Raw genomic sequence first — 21,676 nt, forward strand, 5'->3', positions numbered from 1 at the left:
TGCCTGACTCTATTGATTTATTAAATATGGTTGACAGTGGGTCACAAAGCTCCTCTTTGCATTCTTTAAGCACCCTAGCAAACACTTCATCCGGCCCTGGGGATTTGTTTGGTTTGAGTTTTACTATTTGTTTAAGAACATCCTCCCTGGTAACTGCTAAACTCGTCAACCTGTCCTCGTCCCCACCCACATAGACTTGTTCGGCTGAAGGCATATTGTTAAGTTCCTCTTTAGTAAATACAGATACAAAATATTTATTAAAAATACTACTCATCTCTTCATCACTATCTGTTATTTGACCTGTCTCAGTTTTTAATGGACCTATCCTTTCCCTAGTCTTAGTACGATATAACTGAAAAAACCCTTTAGGATTTGTCTTTGCTTGCCCTGCTATGCGAACTTCATAGTTTCTTTTTGCTTTCCTTATCTCTTTTTTAACATTTCTAACCAGTTGTACGAATTCCTGTTCTAAAGTGACCTCCCCATTTTTAATCCTTTTGTACCAAGCTCTCTTTTTACCTATAAGGTTCTTCAAATTCTTTGTTATCCACTTTGGGTCATTAGTATTCGATCTATTCAATTTGTATGGTATACTACGTTCCTGTGCTTTGTTTAGAATATTCTTAAATAAGTTATATATTGAATCCACATCGAAATCCCCATTTAAGTCACCTATCGCTGGGTTCATGTCTCGCTCCAAGACCGGCCCACACCCCATACCCAAGCCTTTCCAATCAATTTGACCCAAAAAATTTCTTAGGCTATTAAAATCAGCTTTTCGAAAATCTGGCACTTTAACAGAATTTTCTCCTACTGGTCTATTCCATTCTATGCTAAATCTGATTTCTTTGTGATCACTGCTCCCTAGCTCACTCCCTATTTCGATGTCATTAATTTGCGTTTCCCTGTTAGTTAACACTAAATCTAAAATATTATTTTCCCGTGTTGGTTCCTTAATGTGTTGCGTAAGAAAGCAATCGTCAATTAATTCTAGAAAATCTTCTGCTTCACTATTCCCTGTTTTGTTCAACCAGTTTATTCCGCTAAAATTAAAGTCACCCATGACATAAATACTGTTAGATCTAGATGCTCTAGATATTTCATCCCATAGATGCTTTGCTTCCATTCTGTCTAAATTTGGTGGCCTATATATTACTCCTATTATAATATTATTAGCTTTTTCGTTTAATTCAATCCAAATAGTTTCTGTGTGTGGCTCTGTTTTGATTCCCTCTTTGAGACTACATTTCAAATTGTCCCTAACATATATGGCTACTCCACCTCCTCGTCTAATATATCTATCTGTGTGAAATAGTTTAAATCCATATATTTGATATTCAGCTAATAGTTCTCTATTTTCTACATTCATCCACGTTTCGGTAAGTGCAATAATATCTATTTTTTCTGTGCAGACAAGAGCATTTAATTCGTTAATTTTATTTCTTAGACTTCTACTGTTAGTGTAATATACCCTAAGTGAATTGTTATTTTGCGGACCTTCTCTTTCCCTGATCGTTTTGCCAATTCCTTTCTCCCACAAACACATACTTTTATTACCTCCTTCCTCCAAATCAATTCCCATACCTCTATCTACTAACAGTTTAAACCCAAACAAACACCTCTAACCACTTCTTCTAACGAGTTCGCAACAGCAACAACCCCAGCTCTCGATAGATGCACCCCATCACGAGCATACATTTCACTTCTTCCATAGAAGTGTTCCCAGTTGTCTATGAAAGATATTGCATTTGATTTGCAATATCTTTCCAGCCGGCAATTGACACCAAGTGCCCTCGATATCCATTCATTTCCCACTCCCTTTCTTGGAAGAATGCCACATATGATCGGGATTCCTCCCTTGCTCCTAACTAACTCTATGGCTGTTTTATACCTCTGAATCAGTTCCTCACTCCTGACTCGACCAACATCATTTCCTCCCACGCTAATGCAAATAATGGGATTGTTCCCATTACCAGCCATAATATCATTCATGTTGTTTATAATATCACCAATGCCAGCTCCGGGATAGCGTGATGTATGTATGTGATGTCCGGGATTATGTGATGTAATTTTTTTTTTATTGGAGTTAAAATTAACGTAGATATATGACCTAACCTAACCAACCCTACCTAACCTAACCTAACCTATCTTAATGGGTTAGGTTAGGTTAGGTGGCAGAAAAAGTTAGGTTAGGTTAGGTTAGGTAGGTTAGGTAGTCGAAAAACAATTAATTCATGAAAACTTGGCTTATTAGGCAAATCGGGCCTTGCATAGTAGGCTGAGAAGTGCGTTCTGGCTACTAGGTACGACATATATATATATATATATATATATATATATATATATATATATATATATATATATATATATATATATATATATATATATATATATATATATATATATATATATATATATATATTTTATTAAATATGACCGAAAAAGTAAGATTAATAATTCTAACACGAATTTTCTCAATCTTTCGTACATTATGCTTCACTGTTGGAGGTAAATCAAAAATCACTTCTCCAAAATTCATTTTTATTTCTAGTCTGACGCGACACGGGCGCGTTTCGTAAAACTTATTACATTTTCAAAGACTTCACAAATACACAACTGATTAGAACTTGCGTTTCCCTGATTTTATATCTACATTTGAGTGAGGTGGGAAGGGTGATGTGGCATTACATTTGAGTAAGGTGGGAAGGATGATGTGGCATTAGAGGATATTAATAGGGTATTAAAAGTATCAACACAAGACAGAACACGAAACAATGGATATTGAATAGAAGTGTTTGTAGAAAGCCTATTGGTCCATATTTCTTGATGCTTCTATATTGGAGCGGAGTCTTGAGGTGGGTAGAATATAGTTGTGCAATAATTGGCTGTTGATTGCTGGTGTTGACTTCTTGATGTGTAGTGCCTCGCAAACGTCTAGCCGCCTGCTATCGCTGTATCTATCGATGATTTCTGTGTTGTTTACTAGGATTTCTCTGGCGATGGTTTGGTTATGGGAAGAGATTATATGTTCCTTAATGGAGCCCTGTTGTTTATGCATCGTTAAACGCCTAGAAAGAGATGTTGTTGTCTTGCCTATATACTGGGTTTTTTGGAGCTTACAGTCCCCAAGTGGGCATTTGAAGGCATAGACGACGTTAGTCTCTTTTAAAGCGTTCTGTTTCGTGTCTGGAGAGTTTCTCATGAGTAGGCTGGCCGTTTTTCTGGTTTTATAGTAAATCGTCAGTTGTATCCTCTGATTTTTGTCTGTAGGGATAACGTTTCTATTAACAATATCTTTCAGGACCCTTTCCTCTGTTTTATGAGCTGTGGAAAAGAAGTTCCTGTAAAATAGTCTAATAGGGGGTATAGGTGTTGTGTTAGTTGTCTCTTCGGAGGTTGCATGGCTTTTCACTTTCCTTCTTATGATGTCTTCGATGAAACCATTGGAGAAGCCGTTATTGACTAGAACCTGCCTTACCCTACAGAGTTCTTCGTCGACTTGCTTCCATTCTGAGCTGTGGCTGAGAGCACGGTCGACGTATGCGTTAACAACACTCCTCTTGTACCTGTCAGGGCAGTCGCTGTTGGCATTTAGGCACATTCCTATGTTTGTTTCCTTTGTGTAGACTGCAGTGTGGAAACCTCCGCCCTTTTCCATGACTGTTACATCTAGAAAAGGCAGCTTCCCATCCTTTTCTGTCTCGTAAGTGAAACGCAGCACGGAACTCTGCTCAAATGCCTCCTTCAGCTCCTGCAGATGTCTGACATCAGGTACCTGTGTAAAAATGTCGTCAACATACCTGCAGTATATGGCCGGTTTCAAGTTCATGTCGACTAAGACTTTTTGCTCGATGGTACCCATGTAGAAGTTTGCAAACAGGACACCTAGGGGAGAACCCATAGCGACCCCATCTACTTGCTTATACATGTGCCCATCCGGGCTCAAGAAGGGTGCCTCTTTAGTACAAGCTTGGAGTAGTTTCCTCAGAATACTTTCTGGCATGTCAAGAGGAGTACAGGCTGGATCACGATACACTCTGTCGGCTATCATTCCGATTGTCTCGTCCACAGGTACGTTGGTAAACAGCGATTCTACGTCCAACGAGGCTCTTATCCCTGTGGCCCGTGCGCCCCGCAGTAAGTCCACAAATTCCTTTGGAGACTTCAGGCTGAAGGCGCAAGGAACATAAGGAGTCAGCAGGCCGTTGAGTCGCTTCGCCAATCTGTACGTGGGTGTGGGTATCTGGCTAATGATTGGCCGAAGTGGGTTTCCAGGCTTGTGCGTCTTGACATTTCCATACGCATATCCAGGTTTATATTCCCCAATGATCTTTGGCAGGTGGAGTCCGGATTTCTTGGCGTTCACAGTTTCGATCAGTTTGTTGACCTTTGCTTTTAATTCGGCTGTAGTGTCCTTCGTTACCCTTTGGAACTTAGTTTGGTCAGAGAGTATGATGTTCATTTTCGCCAGATATTCGTCTTTTTTAAGAATGACATATATTGGCGACTTGTCACCTCTCCTGACAACTATCTCCTTGTTCTCACGAAGGCTTTTAGCTGCCGCTCTAAGCTCGGGGGACAGTATGGTGCTTCTGTAGTTGCCTCGATTCTTTCCTCCTTCTGCAATAAGTTCTGCTTGTAAGGTATCTTTGGTAGTGACCTTCTTTTGTGTCTCGAGGTCGAATATGTCGTCCAACAGAATTTCCAACTCCACTTTCCGGGCCATTTCACTCGGTCTGGACATAACATGACAGTTTATGCCCAGATTTAGGAGAGTGACTTGGTCCTCAGTGAGGTTAATTCCTGCAAGGTTCAAGAATATATATATATATATATATATATATATATATATATATATATATATATATATATATATATATATATATATATATATATATATATATATATATATATATGTATATATATATGTATATATATATATATATATATATATATATATATATATATATATATATATATATATATATATATATATATATATATATATATATATATATATATATAGTATGATTGAAGGCTAGTAAGAACTATTAATGAGGGAGGAATGTGGAAAAGCCGTCAGCGTTAGGCATGACAAAATAAATAAAAAGGGTTGTCGGACATACCAGACCGTGGGTTTGGATTCCCCGGCCTCCGTCAGGTCGTCAGACTGTATATAAGCTGAGATGTGGGTCGAGGGGGTCACAGAGTGTCCGGCAGCCGACCTGACCAGAAGCAAGTCGACACATTGACACACACGATCTTGTTGTGACCTGGTCAAGTGGTCATCGCCAGATAGCCATGATCAAGTGAGTGTGGGAAGAGCTGTATCGATTTCGTGGATATTTTTAAAGATGTGTATTAATGACATGTAAATAATTTTCTTGTAGATTGATTGGAAACAGCTGCGATGATAAATATATAAGGAATCATGAACATTTTGAACGTATCTCATGAGTTTGTGATTTTTTTTCTTTAACAATTACCAAATTAAGACTTATAGTCTAGGCCTACTTAAAATTAATTGTGGCCAAAAAAAAATGCTGTTGTCCATGGTCGCGAGCAGAGGATGAACTTGTTTAGTTATGCACTGTTCTCGGACAAGAGTTCTGTTTGTTATCCTTCGCACCGTTATCGGGCTTAAGGCAGCGTCTGGGATGCTCTCGGACGCAGGTTCGAATCCTCGTCACGGCCCTTGTGGATTTGTTTTTAAGGCTCTGTTTGTTCTTCATACTTTTTCCCTTCCATCATTAGCTACTAAATCCATACGCTGGTCATCATTTCCGAGGCTACTACAGATGTGTTATCTCCTTGAGACACCTATTGGGGAGTTCTCTTCTGAGACACCTGTTGGAGAGTTCTCTATTGAGACACCTGTTGGAGAGTTCTCTATTGAGACACCTGTTGGAGAGTTCTCTTCTGAGACACCTGTTGGAGAGTTCTCTTCTGAGACACCTGTTGGAGAGTTCTCTATTGAGACACCCGTTAGATACATGGGCATAGAAGATTACCATTGATCGTTATTAGAAAAAATACGTGAGCTCCTTGAACTAGTTAATAAGGGTTATATATAAGTAAATAGTGGAAAAAGCAGACGAATATTAGAGCCACAGTGGGAGAAGGATAAAAATAAGTGTGGATTTCTTGGGCAAATTGGTGTCCAGGACTGAGCTGACATTTTGAGAAAATCTTCTGGTGATGTATACCTGTTGTCTCAACACTACATTCCCTTAAGCACACTGTTGCGTTATGGTGTAGTAGTTTGCTATTTTCATAGGATGAATTAAAGTATTTAGGAATTACCAATATCATCTTCCACTTGGAGACCTGGACATTCTTTTGTATGTCAAAACGTTATATACTGAAGTGTGTTGACCAGACCACACACTAGAAGTTGAAGGGACGACGACGTTTCGGTCCATCCTGGACCATTCTCAAGTCGATTATGGGAGATATATACTGAATATTCGTTGTATTATATTCCCGATTCTGTAATTAAAGTCGTTGATATAACCAGGAGTGGATGGCCGTGCTAAAGGTATTTAGAGTTATTATTCAAATAACTTATTTTCCTCGCTGAAGGGAGAGTATTTTATGTACTTTTGGCATAACCAATAATTCTTTCATTGTAAGTTTTATTTGAAAAGTATATATTCTTATTATTTTTGTAACCTCAATTTTTGAGACATAAAATGTTTTCTAGTTTAGAAACCATTCAGGTTTTTGTCAATAACTAGTGACTAAAAATGATATATTCGTGTAAACTTGACTGTTTTCATAGTTTTTCTGTTATAAATTGAATTAAAACACATTGTAATCTTCATTTTTATCCTAGCTTCTTGCACATAATTAAAATTTAGTTCTCCTCATCAAAGAAAATTACTTCTAATAGCGTCCAATAAATATTGTTATATCTTTATTGCATTTCTTACACGTACTCCTTTGTAAGGGCATTGAGACCTTGATTCCACACAAGATCAATAATCCTATGAATTCTTGCTAGTGACGACGGTACACGATACGACGATACAACCGTTGTCGATATGCACTGGGATTACCGTTAACGACATGCATTGTTACTAGTGCTTAGGACATTGCGGTCATTGCATTGTGACTACCGTTGATGACACACATTGTGACTACCGTTGATAACACACATTGTGACTACCGTTGATAACACACATTGTGACTACCGTTGATAACACACATTGTGACTACCGTTGATGATATACACAAACTGTGACCACCGTTAAGGAGCAATGAGTCTATCTATTCTTCTCTTTTGTTTTAACATATTACTATATATCTTCCAGGTTCGGCATCATTTTCTTGCTGGTCCTGAGTCCTTCCGTTTTGGGGTACCGACCTCACAGGGAGCCAGCGGAGCTTGTAGAGCAGCAGCAGAGCAAGCAAAAGCTTATCCAGTTTGAACAAGATGTTCCGCCCCAAGAATATCTTCCGCCCGTAAAGATCCGGGTAAGCTACTTGTTGCTTGGGGGGCCCTTCTGTTTTTGTCTTGAAATTTTCTCCTTATTGTAGAATGAACAGGAGTGAAGGTAATCTTGTCTTGCATATAGCGAGATGAGTAGTTAGATGAGCAGTTAGGGAGATGAATACTTAGCGAGATAAGTAGTTAGTGAGATTAGTATGTTAGAGAGATGAGTGTTATGTTAGCGAGTAGTATGTCAATAAGTAGCGTAGTTAGCGAGATGAGGTAATGTTGGTGCACAGGAAAATTATGTCAATCAAGAATAAATTATAGTGCAATAATGCAACATTGACTCACCAGATGTTGTAATACTGGCTTTAAATTGATGGTGTATGTGTGTCTTCCGTGTGTTACAGGAATGTCCGACCGAGATTGTCAAGACCTATGTCACTAAGACCGAAGTGGTCCCCACCTACGTCACCAAGACCGAGGAGAAGTACATCACGGTCACCAGCACAGACCTCCAGGTGAAGGTCAATACTATCATCTCTACTGTCATCCAGCCGTCCTACATCACCCAGACCGAACATAAGACCGAATACAAGACCAACTACGAGACCGAGTATAAGACCGAGACGAAGCACCTCACTGACACTGTCTATTCTACCCAGGTCGAGGTTAGTTTCAACAAATTTTCTTTATTTGTCTAAACAAATCTGAAATAGAATACTCGTAAAAAACTGTTATGTATATTATGGAAATGAATCGAAGTTCATGAAGGTCCAAGATTGAGAGCTACTATAGAATACTTCCTTGAAAGTTACATTAGTCAATGAAACTGTCGTACATTTAATCATCATTATTCGTAATATATAGTTCTTATTTCGTAAATAGAATTCCAATAACTCCCCCAATTCATCAAAAACTGGGGATGAGTTAATGATAAGTTACGTAAATATGTTCCAAAGAGGAAGAGCTTCAGCTCCTGGATCTAATGTAAGACTATTCTGACACTTTGCTTGTAGTCCTATTTTGATGAACTGACCAATGTACACTTACAGGTGAGGACGACCTCCCTCTACGTGACCAAGGTAGAGAGCGTGACTGTCCCTCAGTACGTCACCTCCACCACTCAGCTCGAGAAGTACGTCACCGTCACCAAGGAATGCTACCAACAACAAATCAAAGGAGTTAAAGGAGGTAATTATAACAAAAAAGATAAATATTGTTATTCAGTTCTTGGAAGAGATATTGGGTTAGACTACGAGCTGGTACATGACGACAGACTACGAACTGGTACACGAGGAGAGAGCATAAGGTAGACTACGAGGAGAGACCATAAGGTAGACTACGAGGAGAGACTATAAGGTAGACTACGATGAGAGACTATAAGATAGACTACGAGGAGAGAATACAGGCTGGCTCTGAAGATATATTAAAAGCTGGGATAAAAGGACAGATTAAGAACTGAGAAAAAAGGACATATTAAAAGCTGAGGATATGAAAACCGACTAGGATATAAGGTCAGACTAGGCTAGGATGTGAGAACACACTAAGGGCACTGATAGAAGGACAGACCAAGAGTGGGGATGAGTGGATAGACTAAGTTCCGCACGAAGCGAACACATTATGAGCTGAGATAGGAGAAGTGACTAACCCGATAGAGTAGGCGGGGACTACTATATCGCCCAGCCCAGGCTGTAAATCAATGAATAAAATTTATGAGACCATTTTGGTGTTGGTCAAGTCGATAAGATAAAGTGCAGCAGTCCACTTTCACGACTTCACAAACGTCAAATCTGAAATTCATCGGCCTAAGCAGAAGCACACGATGCTAAAGCAGCTCTCCTCATAAACTACTAAAGCCGAATGATGCTCCGTGGTCCCCGAAAGATTTAATAATATGGAGCTTTATTTTTTACTTTTATTAATGACCAGAATGTTAAAGCTGTGGTCTATATTTTCACTTAAACTGTTGTGCTTTTAGTTAGAGGACACGCTGTGTAAAACCTTTATAAAAGCTTTATTTTTAACGGTATTTCTGATGATTAAATATAGAACAAAATCTTTCCTTTTGCTGTTGACCAGACCACACACTAGAAGGTGAAGGGACGACGACGTATCGGTCCATCCTGAACCATTTTCAAGTCGATTCATCGACTTGAGAATGGTCCAGGACGGACCGAAAAGTCGTCGTCCCTTCTCCTTCTAGTGTGTGGTCTGGTCAACATACTTCAGCCACGTTATTGTGACTCATCGCCTGCTTTCCTTTGCTCTTTTGAAAGAGATTAATATTAATATTTATCGCAGAAAATCAAATGTAATAATTTTATTCATCACAGGATACGGGCGGTAAAGAAGCTATCAGACGGCGACTTCAGAGTGAATGGCCAGTTTAAGAATGAAGAAAGGACTGAATATCGCCGCATTATGTACCACTTAAGAACAGGTGATCACGCCCATTTAAGAAGTAACTACGAGTATATGCTCCAGCAATTAAGAAACACCTACGACTAGATTTATTCACCCATTGTCAATACCTTTAGTCATATGCATTATGCATCCAATGCTATGCTAGCCAGTATATTGACCTTGGCGTATCAGCCATAATGCTTCGTGTGGAGGATAAAATCATAAATTAACATTCAACTTATACGAGTTGGATGATAATAATATACAAGTTTTCGTTTTCTTTTATTTATAAAGCCTATTACTTTAATTTATAAATTTGCTTGAGAAAACAAGTTTAATATAGTCTACAATGCGTTTCGTTTTCTGAATATATGCCATTATAGAAAATGAATCATTATACTGTAGTAACTATTTTAAAAAATACACGTAGATAAGTATTAATTCATTTTATTTGTATTGTTTCATTAAACTTTAAGCGCACATAATATTTATAGTTCATAGTTCCTTTAATAGTTCTCCACATCGAATGATGTTCAAATCAACTAGGTAAGAATGAACTAGTTTTGGGGAACCTTGTGAAAACTGTTCTTCAGATAAGTTCTTCAAGTCAAATAACCATTGTAACATGTTCCTTCATATAGTTCAGGACAAATTGTCATTATTATTGAAGCAGTTTTATTATTACTGAGAAACTGAGATACGCTTGGCGCATATAGCAATTACCCCCCCCCCCCCTTTCCATCAATGTCGAACTATACTGACTCTCCCCAGGATATGATGACATACCTAAACAGTTGATTAGCTCCCAGGTGAACAGAGGCATTAGGTGATAAGATATCTGCTTATCTATTTCTGTCCCGCCCATGATTCGAAGCTGGGATTCCCGTTTGTGACTCGAGGACAAACCCAACTGTACTACCCCATTTTTTATTTATTTATTTATATTCGAGAGTTGTTACATTCTTGAACAGCCACTGACACGTATAGTGATTCGGACAGGTCTCTAATCCTATGTTCCGCGAACTACGACTCCGCTAGATCGTTTAACAACCAGGTACCCATTTTACTGTTTGGTAAACAAAGGCTACAGTTCAGGATTGGCGCCAAGTAAATCTTACCCGGCCAAGATACGAACCCAGGACAAGGCGCTCGTGAAAGACGAGGCGAGTGTCTTACCACGTCACCACTGGGGCTGTAAACACGCTACATAACTAGTGTGACCAAACATACTAACTCCGGTATTTGGTTTGCAAGAATTTTCTACTCTAATACATCCACAATATCTGAATACGATTTCAAAGTTACTATCATTGCCTCTTCATTTACCTCCCAGTGAATATTAGAATGAGATTTTAACACATGATCACTTCCCATATATGAGTTACGAGCTGCCCAACAGTGTGTTAAGGTATATATATATATATATATATATATATATATATATATATATATATATATATATATATATATATATATATATATATATATATATATATATATATATATATCTATATATATCTATATATATATATATATATATATATATATATATATATATATATATATATATATATATATATATATATATATATATATATATATATATATATATAGCTCCACACCCCAGAAATGACTCGAACCCAGACAGCCAGGAACATTATGCAACTGGCGTACATGGTATCTTAACCACTTGACCAACTGTGACCGTACAAAAGATGTTGGTAGCCGAGGCTATATCCCCTACATCCCGACGGCACTTGGTGGTAATCTTGGGCATAATTATTTCATTAAATCTCCAACATCTTTTATACGGTCACGGTTGGTCAAGTGGTTAAGGTACCATGTATGCCAGTTGCATGGTGCTAATGGCTGTCTGGGTTCGAGTCACTTCTGGGGTGTGGAATTTTCGTTTGCATATATGCTTGGGGACCATTATTTTGAAAGGTATTAAACCGTTTCAATAGAGTGAGTAACTCGTTTTCGTGCTACTGAAAGTAAGAAATAACATCTTGAATGACAGAAACTCACCAGTATTGACGTAAGTTCCTATTTCCTTCTGATTACCTAGCATTATCTGAGAGATATCTTATACCCAAGGTGGAAGAGCGTTTTTCGGGCGTATTATAATTATTATTTTGAAGAATTGCGTGTGTGACCGCTCGTTGGACGTACTTTGTATGACACCAGCGTCTCTGTTAGTTAATAGACACGTTGTACATCAGGGCCAAAATTATTTCCATTTATCGTTGCCATATTATGATGCATTGTTATTAATCTTAACTTAAAGTGTCAGACTCATAACACAGTTACTTAGACCTACTCTCACATCAACAGGGAGATGTTGCTCTCACACAGCACTTGCCAGCAGCTTTTGTTTTACTCAATGTTGTCACAAGCTGGCGCTGTCACACACCATGTCACAAGCTGGCGCTGTCACACACCATGTAGCCCCAAGCTGGCACTGTCACACACCATGTCACAAGCTGGCGCTGTCACACACCATGTTGCCCCAAGCTGATGCTGTCACACACCATGTCACAAGCTGGCGCTGTCACACACCATGTAGCCCCAAGCTGGCACTGTCACACACCATGTCACAAGCTGGCGCTGTCACACACCATGTTGCCCCAAGCTGATGCTGTCACACACCATGTCACAAGCTGGCGCTGTCACACACCATGTTGCCCCAAGCTGATGCTGTCACACACCATGTCACAAGCTGGCGCTGTCACACACCATGTAGCCCCAAGCTGGCACTGTCACACACCATGTCACAAGCTGGCGCTGTCACACACCATGTTGCCCCAAGCTGGCGCTGTCACACACCATGTCACAAGCTGGCGCTGTCACACACCATGTTGCCCCAAGCTGATGCTGTCACACACCATGTCACAAGCTGGCGCTGTCACACCCCATGTAGCCCCAAGCTGGCACTGTCACACACCATGTCACAAGCTGGCGCTGTCACACACCATGTTGCCCCAAGCTGGCGCTGTCACACACCATGTCACAAGCTGGCGCTGTCACACACCATGTCACAAGCTGGCGCTGTCACACACCATGTTGCCCCAAGCTGGCGCTGTCACACACCATGTCACAAGCTGGCGCTGTCACACACCATGTCACAAGCTGGCGCTGTCACACACCATGTCACAAGCTGGCGCTGCCACACACCATGTTGCCCCAAACTGGCGCTGTCACACACCAAGTTGTCACAATCTACAGCTGTTCGCACAGAGCAAGCAGCTGTCACACAGAGCAAGCAGCTGACACCCTGCCTGTACGAACCCAGGTGTGTCTGGATGGAACATACCTGTCATCAAATATTTTATGCATGTAATCACTAACGCATTTAGAATTTTAATGCATTACACAACTGCTGACAATGGATAATCCCCAGCTTACGAGCTGGTAAACAATACATTACGCTGGATGCCCCGGTTGGTGGCTCCTCTGATATTATTCCATTATTACATATGCATTCACATAGCTGAAGGCATATTGAAGGAGATGATTTATGTAGAGGCTGGCACACTCATACACAATGTGTTATTTTACATAGTAACTAACTGTGAATAACTGATATAATGTGTAATAGATATATGCCAACAGGATGAGGTCGAGTGGTATGATAATGTGGTATGTCAAAGTATGCGATAATATGCAATAAGCAGGCGATGAGTCACAATAACGTGGCTAAAGTATGTTGACCAGACCACACACTAGAAGGTGAAGGGACGACGACGTTTCGGTCCGTCCTGGACCATTCTCATTGTCGATTGTTAATATGCAGTAAAATATTGAGATAATAGTGTGCAGTAAAAATACGCTATCATGGTAAAGGAATGCGAATAAATGATGCACTAATGAAGTTCAGTCGTCAGTTCCGATAATGGAAGGGAGAAAGGTGCTTTGATAATGGAATTTGTTACTTAAATGTGATACTGAAGACAAGTAGTTGAAAGTGATGTGTTTATAAGTTTGTGGAGGTTGCATACCAATATGTAATGCGCTGGATGACTGTGATATTGAAGGATATATTGGGTATTGACGGTGAGGGGCCACCAGACTCGAAGGAAGAAACCGGACGTGCCCACATCCAGGCACGGGGACAATGCACGTGTCCACACGCCTGCACGTGAACAGCTGACGTGCGCACGGCCATGCACGCAAACGGTGCACTTAGCTACAGTCCAGGGTGCAGTCAGAGCACGCAGGCACCACCGTGGACGTCCAAGCGAACACACACTTCAGCCTCCATTAATCGTGAAGTTAAGAAAGCAATATAAATGAATACAAACAAGTTCAAATATATCCAGTAAACTGTTATAAAGTAAATAAATTGTTGTATAAATTAGGTGCAGCATAAAAATATCATTGTCCTCCACTGAAGCATTAACGCTATTAATGTCAAATTATTTTTTTTACGAACTCTGAATATTCAGAAGATAATGATTCATTTATGGGATAACAGCTGATTACGTTATTAGAGCTAAATCTCTCTTAATGCTAAAGGGATTACCAATTTCATTAATAACCCGTTCAAATTTTAATTTGATTATATATATATATATATATATATATATATATATATATATATATATATATATATATATATATATATATATATATATATATATATATATATATATATATATATATATATATATATATATATTTAGGGGTACCACCACTGGTTTAATTAAAGGGACCCACATTCTCGAAGAAGAAAATAAATGGTGTTCAGAGAAGACCTTGTGGATTCTCACTGAATACTTTAATCTTTTCCTCTCCTACCACCCCTATTATTTTTTTTTTATATGATTTTATTGCAATGCTTCAGTTTACAGAAAACACACACACTTATATAACAATATACCAATCAGTGTTCGAAGAACTCGTCCAGCTCCTCGGGGGTCGGGTGCGTACCCAAGATACAGCACGCATTTCCCCTCTGGACAGCGACACTGAGGCGCTGGAACATAAAACTGGCCGCTCTTGGGTCTCTAGTCTTCCCAATGAGTTCCTCGCCCAGCTCCTTCAGGAACTTAAGTGCACATTTACCCCAGGCGCCCAGAGTCTCAGAGCCTATTGGCACGAACCTGTAACAACGTTCTAGGTCCCTGTACTTGTTAGTTTTCTGGGTCTCCCTGAAGGTGGCCGCCCCACCTCCCTCAGCTGCGCTGTAAGGTAGATAGGTATCAGCCAATGTAGAATAATGTAGTAATGTATGCCAATGTAGTATATATATATATATATATATATATATATATATATATATATATGTCGTACCTAATAGCCAGAACGCACTTCTCAGCCTACTATTCAAGGCCCGATTTGCCTAATAAGCCAAGTTTTCATGAATTAATGTTTTTTCGTCTACCTAACCTACCTAACCTAACCTAACCTAGCTTTTTTTGGCTACCTAACCTAACCTTACCTATAAATATAGGTTAGGTTAGGTTAGGTAGGGTTGGTTAGGTTCGGTCATATATCTACGTTAATTTTAACTCCAATAAAAAAAAATTGACCTCATACATAGAGAAAAGGGTTGCTTTATCATTTCATAAGAAAAAAATTATAGTAAATATATTAATTCAGGAAAACTTGGCTTATTAGGCAAATCGGGCCTTGAATAGTAGGCTGAGAAGTGAGTTCTGGCTACTAGGTACGACATATATATATATATATATATATATATATATATATATATATATATATATATATATATATATATACAACGTTTCTCTTGAGACTGATCTGTCAGTAGTGTTATTAGGTATTCTGACTGTCTGAAATGGGGATCTATGATTGGGTTTAAGTCCTATATATATATATATAGGCCTTAAACCTTACATAAACCTTCATAACTTTGAGTTTAAGCCAATGAGGAAAGGTAATATTACATCCAGCTGTGATCGCATGAGGACGTTAACAAATTAACCATTCAGTAACGAGCACGGTGACTGAGAAAATGAAACTGCACATTAAGGTGAGGGCTGTGGGAATAGTCGATAGACTAAGCCTAGTTCTTTGTATTACGTGTTGAATCGTAACCCACCATACTGGTGGCCCAGTATGGCGTTGGGCTTGAGGACCAGCAACCGCTGGAGGAATATGGATCCCACCTCAACAGACTACTTAAAATTATGTTGACCAGACCACACACTAGAATGTGAAGGGACGACGACGTTTCGGTCCATCCTGGACCATTCTCAAGTCGATTGAGAATGAAAATTCTTAAAATTATCATTACTCCTGATGTAAACTAAAGTCTCGGTATTTATTCATTGAGAAATAGGTCACACACACTTCGGTATACATATCCCACGAGAAGTGAACTGTAAGGTGAGTAATTTACCGAGACGACATACAAGTGTGTATGTGTTTTAATAAACCCTCCACTATAAAATGGTTATATTTATTGCAACTACTTGGTCGGACCTACACAAATAGATTGTAGCAGCCAACACTGATCTTGTTATCTGTTGTTAATTTTGTAGATATCTTGGAAAAGAAGCCAAAACAAAATTTAAACATTAATAAAGACTAGTATAATAGCTTCCTTTATTCTCAGTATTATGGGTGAATATTTTATGCCATGTTCTTGTACCTTATTAGGTCTAGGACTATTTGGATAGGTTAAACCTAGGATAGTGTGGATAGGTTAGACCTTGGGTTGTTTGGATTGGTTAGACCTTGGGTTGTTTGGAAAATGTTTGAGCAAATAGTTGCTATAAGTACTGTCATGAAAGGAGGATTGGATGGTTTAAAAGCAGAAGACCTAATGGCATCGGAGGTGGACTTGCTATAGTTCATTGATCCTCCAGAGACGTGTGTTAGCTCATTGATCCTCTAGAGACGTGTGTTAGCTCATTGATCCTCCAGAGACGTGTATTAGCTCATTGATCCTCCAGAGACGTGTGTTAGCTCATTGATCCTCCAGAGACGTTTGTTAGCTCACTGATCCTTAAGGGACGTGTATTAGCTCAATGATCCTCCTGGGACGTGTTATTTATGTAAAGAAAATGACACAAAAACGACCAGGAATGAGTCGTCCGGTCGACCAAACAAACCCATTTTCGTTTCATATTCGTGGTTAATGATGCGTCTTATTAGGTGAGGGGTGGGTCAGGCTAGGTGAGGGGTGGGTCAGGCTAGGTGAGGGGTGGGTCAGGCTAGGTGAGGGTGGGTCAGGATAGGTGAGGGAGGGTCAGGCTAGGTGAGGGTGGGTCAGGCTAGGTGAGGGTGGGTCAGGCTAGGTGAGGGGTGGGTCAGGCTAGGTGAGGGTGGGTCAGGCTAGGTGAGGGTGGGTCAGGCTAGGTGAGGGGTGGGTCAGGCTAGGTGAGGGTGGGTCAGGCTAGGTGAGGGTGGGTCAGGCTAGGTGAGGGTGGGTCAGGCTAGGTGAGGGGTGGGTCAGGCTAGGTGAGGGGTGGGTCAGGCTAGGTGAGGGTGGGTCAGGCTAGGTGAGGGTGGGTCAGGCTAGGTGAAGGGTGGGTCAGGCTAGGTGAGGGTGGGTCAGGCTAGGTGAGGGTGGGTCAGGCTAGGTGAGGGTGGGTCAGGCTAGGTGAGGGTGGGTCAGGCTAGGTGAGGGATGGGTCAGGCTAGGTGAGGGTGGGTCAGGCTAGGTGAGGGTGGGTCAGGCTTGGTGAGGGGTGGGTCAGGCTAGGTGAGGGTGGGTCAGGCTAGGTGAGGGTGGGTCAGGCTAGGTGAGGGTGGGTCAGGCTAGGTGAGGGGTGGGTCAGGCTAGGTGAGGGTGGGTCAGGCTAGGTGAGGGTGGGTCAGGCTAGGTGAGGGGTGGGTCAGGCTAGGTGAGGGTGGGTCAGGCTAGGTAAGGGTGAGTCAGGCTAGGTAAGGGTGGGTCAGGCTAGGTGAGGGGTGGGTCAGGCTAGGTGAGGGGTGGGTCAGGCTAGGTGAGGGGTGGGTCAGGCTAGGGGAGGGGTGGGTCAGGCTAGGTGATATATATATATGATCTTTATTATATTTATATACACCATCTGGTCACCATTTGGTCCGGGAGACATCTTCCGTCACGCAGGGTGCAGTCGCACCTCCACAGATCTCCAGTATCAGCTCTTGATACTGGTAATGGCTCAAAAGGGCCACCACTTACGGCTATTCATGCCCGTGCCACCTTTTGGGTGGCTTAATCTTCATCAATCAATCAATCAATATATATATATATATAAAGCTTGGAGAGTCTTTATGAAAATTCATTCAACGCCGTGCCCGAGTGCATTCGGGTTCTGTGGTCTACTATTTTATCTAGTCCAGATTTAGGCCACGGAACATACAATATCAAATGATAAGCCTTAATAGTACACAGGTACAATAAAGTACATTACCAGTACCTGTACTGTAACCCCCCCCCCCTCCCTATTCCTCGATAAAACCCCAATCCCCCTTAGTTAACTACTTTCCATGATTACTCCTTTCACCATTATTTAAATTACTCTCGTCATCTGCCATAATTCCTCTCATCGGTACCCCATTCCCATTCATTAATACCCCCCAATCCCGTAGTTAACCTTGCTGTCTTTTTCCTTAACTCCCAATCCGCATTAATAACGCATATCTTTCTTCGTTAACCTACATAATCCCTTATACAAACTTGAAATCCCATTCGTTAACCCCCATGTAATCTCCCTTCGACAACCCCCCAATCACGTTCTTTAACCCCACATCCCCTCGTTAACTCCCACCCTCCCTCGTAAACCCCACCACTGATAACTCCTGTGTGTGTGGGCTTCTCAATGTTGTCTTATTGGATTTCTAGATCATTAGTGGGTAGGTTTTTGTGATGTGTAGTCTTTTGATGCTGGGTCTTATTTCTGTTCCTACCATTATCAAAACAAGAATAATAGAGCGGACTGGGAGAAAAAAAAGGATGGTGGGGGGGAGGAGGCTGACATATTGGAGTAATGCACATTGTGTTCAGTAAAGAAGAATGGGAAAGAATTTTTGGAGAGACCAAACAGGGAAAGAGAGAATATGGAAATGTTGGAGAATTTATAGATTAGCAAAGGTAGGCAGGATAAAAATACAACTAAAGGTGACATTCTGGACAATTCATCAAGTCAAATCTTGATGTCATGATGTCGTAAAGCTTCTTAGGCTTATTGAGTGCCAGCTGACCTGTCCCCAGGTGCCTCTTGACTGGTGTGAGAACAGAGACATCAGCTAGGTATACGGTAACCTTTCCAAACGTATCATCCAAGTCAGGGGAAACTTGCCGGTGTTAGCCGGCTGATTGCGCCCCCCATTCCCCCCCCCCCCACCTTCAGGGAGACCCATATATATATATATATATATGCGAACAAGCCTGAATGGTCCCCAGGACTATATGCGAATGAAAACTCACACCCCAGAAGTGACTCGAACCCATACTCCCAGAAGCAACGCAACTGGTAACTACAGGGCGCCTTAATCCGCTTGACCATCACGGCCGTCAAAAGGAATAATAGCCTCGGCTATCACTTCCTTTTGATATATATATATATATATATATATATATATATATATATATATATATATATATATATATATATATATATATATAAATATATAATATAAGGCTCTTGGCAGTCCAGTGCTGTTATCCCCCAGCCAGTGACTGTACAAAATTACTGGAAAGTCGTGAGACCTAAATACCTCAACACCCGACAGCACTCGGGGCATTATTGAGCACAGGTATTATATGCGATCACTTCAACATGCTGGGGCCGCGTGAGCATCACGTCTATGTCTAACGTATTGTCCCCGTGTTGGGTTCGTTATAATCTGAGAAAGAGAGAGAGAGAGAGAGAGAGAGAGAGAGAGAGAGAGAGAGAGAGAGAGAGAGAGAGAGAGAGAGAGAGAGAGAGAGAGAGAGAGAGAGAGAGAGAGAGAGAGGGAGAGAGAGAGAGAGAGAGAGAGAGAGAGAGAGAGAGAGAGAGAGAGAGAGAGAGAGAGAGTAGAGATAAGGCAAAGAGAGATGTAACCTATCCTACGCAAACCGACACATCCTATCCCCCTATCACATCCCACAAATTAAACCCCCTCACCATACTTCATAACCCCCTCCGCCCCACCCCACCACCACTCCCCCACCTTCCCTATTTCCTATCCACTATCCAATACGAAAACAAACCAAATATTGGAGGTGGGTGGGAGCGTTACTAATAAGCCAAGCCTCGACGCTGTCTTTTATGAGCCCTCGGGAAGTCACTTTTTTTCTTCCTAACATATAGTTTTTTGGGGCAGAAAATAGGAAAAGGAAAGGAGGGGAGGAATTCAAGTTATTGTTATGGTAGAAGAATGGGAAGGGTGGTATGAAATAGGGAAAATGAGGGTAAAAGAGGGGGTGTAACAGAGTCATTCGACTCATCATAATACTCTCCAGAGGAAGATGTTGAGGAAGACTTCCCTGAATGACCCAATGTTTTGGTTTTCTTTTTAGTTCCATCTGATTTGGGACTTTCCCTTCGGGGGGGGGGGGGGACTTTTTTGTAAACAAATATTTCGGTGCCTTAACAGCGACCGAGGAGGTTGAAATGACCCTTAAGGGAGGACTAAATAAAGACGATAATGAGTGGCGTGAGGTACTTCTTTCTTTCGTTTGTGTTCGTTCGTTAGTTGGAGTGTGTTTGTGTTTGTGCACGTGTGTGTGTGTGTGTGTGTGTGTGTGTGTGTGTGTGTGTGTGTGTGTGTGTGTGTGTGTGTGTGTGTGTGTTTGTGTGTGTGTGTGTACTCTCTTAGATACGCCAAGGGGCTATTAGGGGCCTTGTAGCCTGGTGGATAGCGCGCAGGACTCGTAATTCTGTGGCGCGGGTTCGATTCCCGCACGAGGCAGAAGCAAATGGGCAAAGTTTCTTTCACCCTGAATGCCCCTGTTACCTAGCAGTAAATAGGTACCTGGAAGTTAGTCAGCTGTCACGGGCTGCTTCCTGGGGGTGGAGGCCTGGTCGAGGACCGGGCCGCGGGGACATTAAAAGCCCCGAAATCATCTCAAGATAACCTCAAGAAGATAACCCACTAGGATGTGTTTGCAAGTCAAGCGTAAGTAGTTCATTGCAATAACACTTTTCATCCACGTGTGTGTGAGTGTATATCTATTTGTATGAGTGTGTGTTTGTATGAGTGTGTGTTTGTATGAATGGGAGTTTGTATGAGTGGGAGTTTGTATGAGTGGGAGTTTGTATGAGTGGGAGTTTGTATATGAGTATGTTTTGTATGAGTGTGTGTTTTTATGAGTGTGTGTTTGTATGAGTGTGTGTGTTTGTGTGCACGTACTCACAAGCGCTCACAAGCGAGTCTCGGCAGGCAGAGCACCACACAAAAACCACACAGTCCAAGGAACTGCACATCGGAATTCAATACGCTCGCATTTTTTTGCTGCCTGCTTTCTCTTTTTCTTTTTTTCTTTTTTTAATTTCTATTTGTTTCACTATTTTTATCTTTTTCCCTCCGTGCTGCTTCTCTTTTGTTCTCTCTCTCTCTCTCTCTCTCTCTCTCTCTCTCTCTCTCTCTCTCTCTCTCTCTCTCTCTCTCTCTCTCTCTCTCTCTCTCTCTCAGCTTAGAGAGAGAGAGAGAGAGAGTCATTCTCAGCATACGCAAAGCTGAAAATCACTCTTTAATCCCTCAATTACTTAATCATTAAATCGCTCACTATTTATCGTTGTAATACGCAGTGTAATACATGTTGGACTTGGTCAGTCAAGTTAAAACAACATTGTATCTAGCTTGTAAATCAACTGGTGGCTGTACAGATAGCTTTCCTGTAACTAGGGATCCTGAATAAGACAAATAGCTGCTCTGATCCTAGCTATGGGAAACAAATAGAAGCTATGGGAAGTT

At 40.9% G+C, this 21,676-nt stretch overlaps 1 protein-coding gene across 1 annotated transcript; it reads left to right on the plus strand.

The window, feature by feature from the left end:
* Nucleotides 1-5,170: 5,170 nt before the first annotated feature.
* Nucleotides 5,171-10,114, plus strand: LOC123745072 (uncharacterized). Its single transcript, XM_045725371.2, has 5 exons — nucleotides 5,171-5,309; nucleotides 7,314-7,476; nucleotides 7,846-8,106; nucleotides 8,491-8,629; nucleotides 9,772-10,114. Exons 1-5 carry the CDS (start codon nucleotides 5,302-5,304, stop codon nucleotides 9,783-9,785), a joined length of 585 nt encoding a protein of 194 aa, XP_045581327.2. The 5' UTR covers nucleotides 5,171-5,301; the 3' UTR covers nucleotides 9,786-10,114.
* Nucleotides 10,115-21,676: the final 11,562 nt, after the last annotated feature.

The sequence above is a fragment of the Procambarus clarkii genome, chromosome 57 (assembly GCF_040958095.1).
Source record: "Procambarus clarkii isolate CNS0578487 chromosome 57, FALCON_Pclarkii_2.0, whole genome shotgun sequence".
Classification (NCBI taxonomy): domain Eukaryota; kingdom Metazoa; phylum Arthropoda; class Malacostraca; order Decapoda; family Cambaridae; genus Procambarus; species Procambarus clarkii.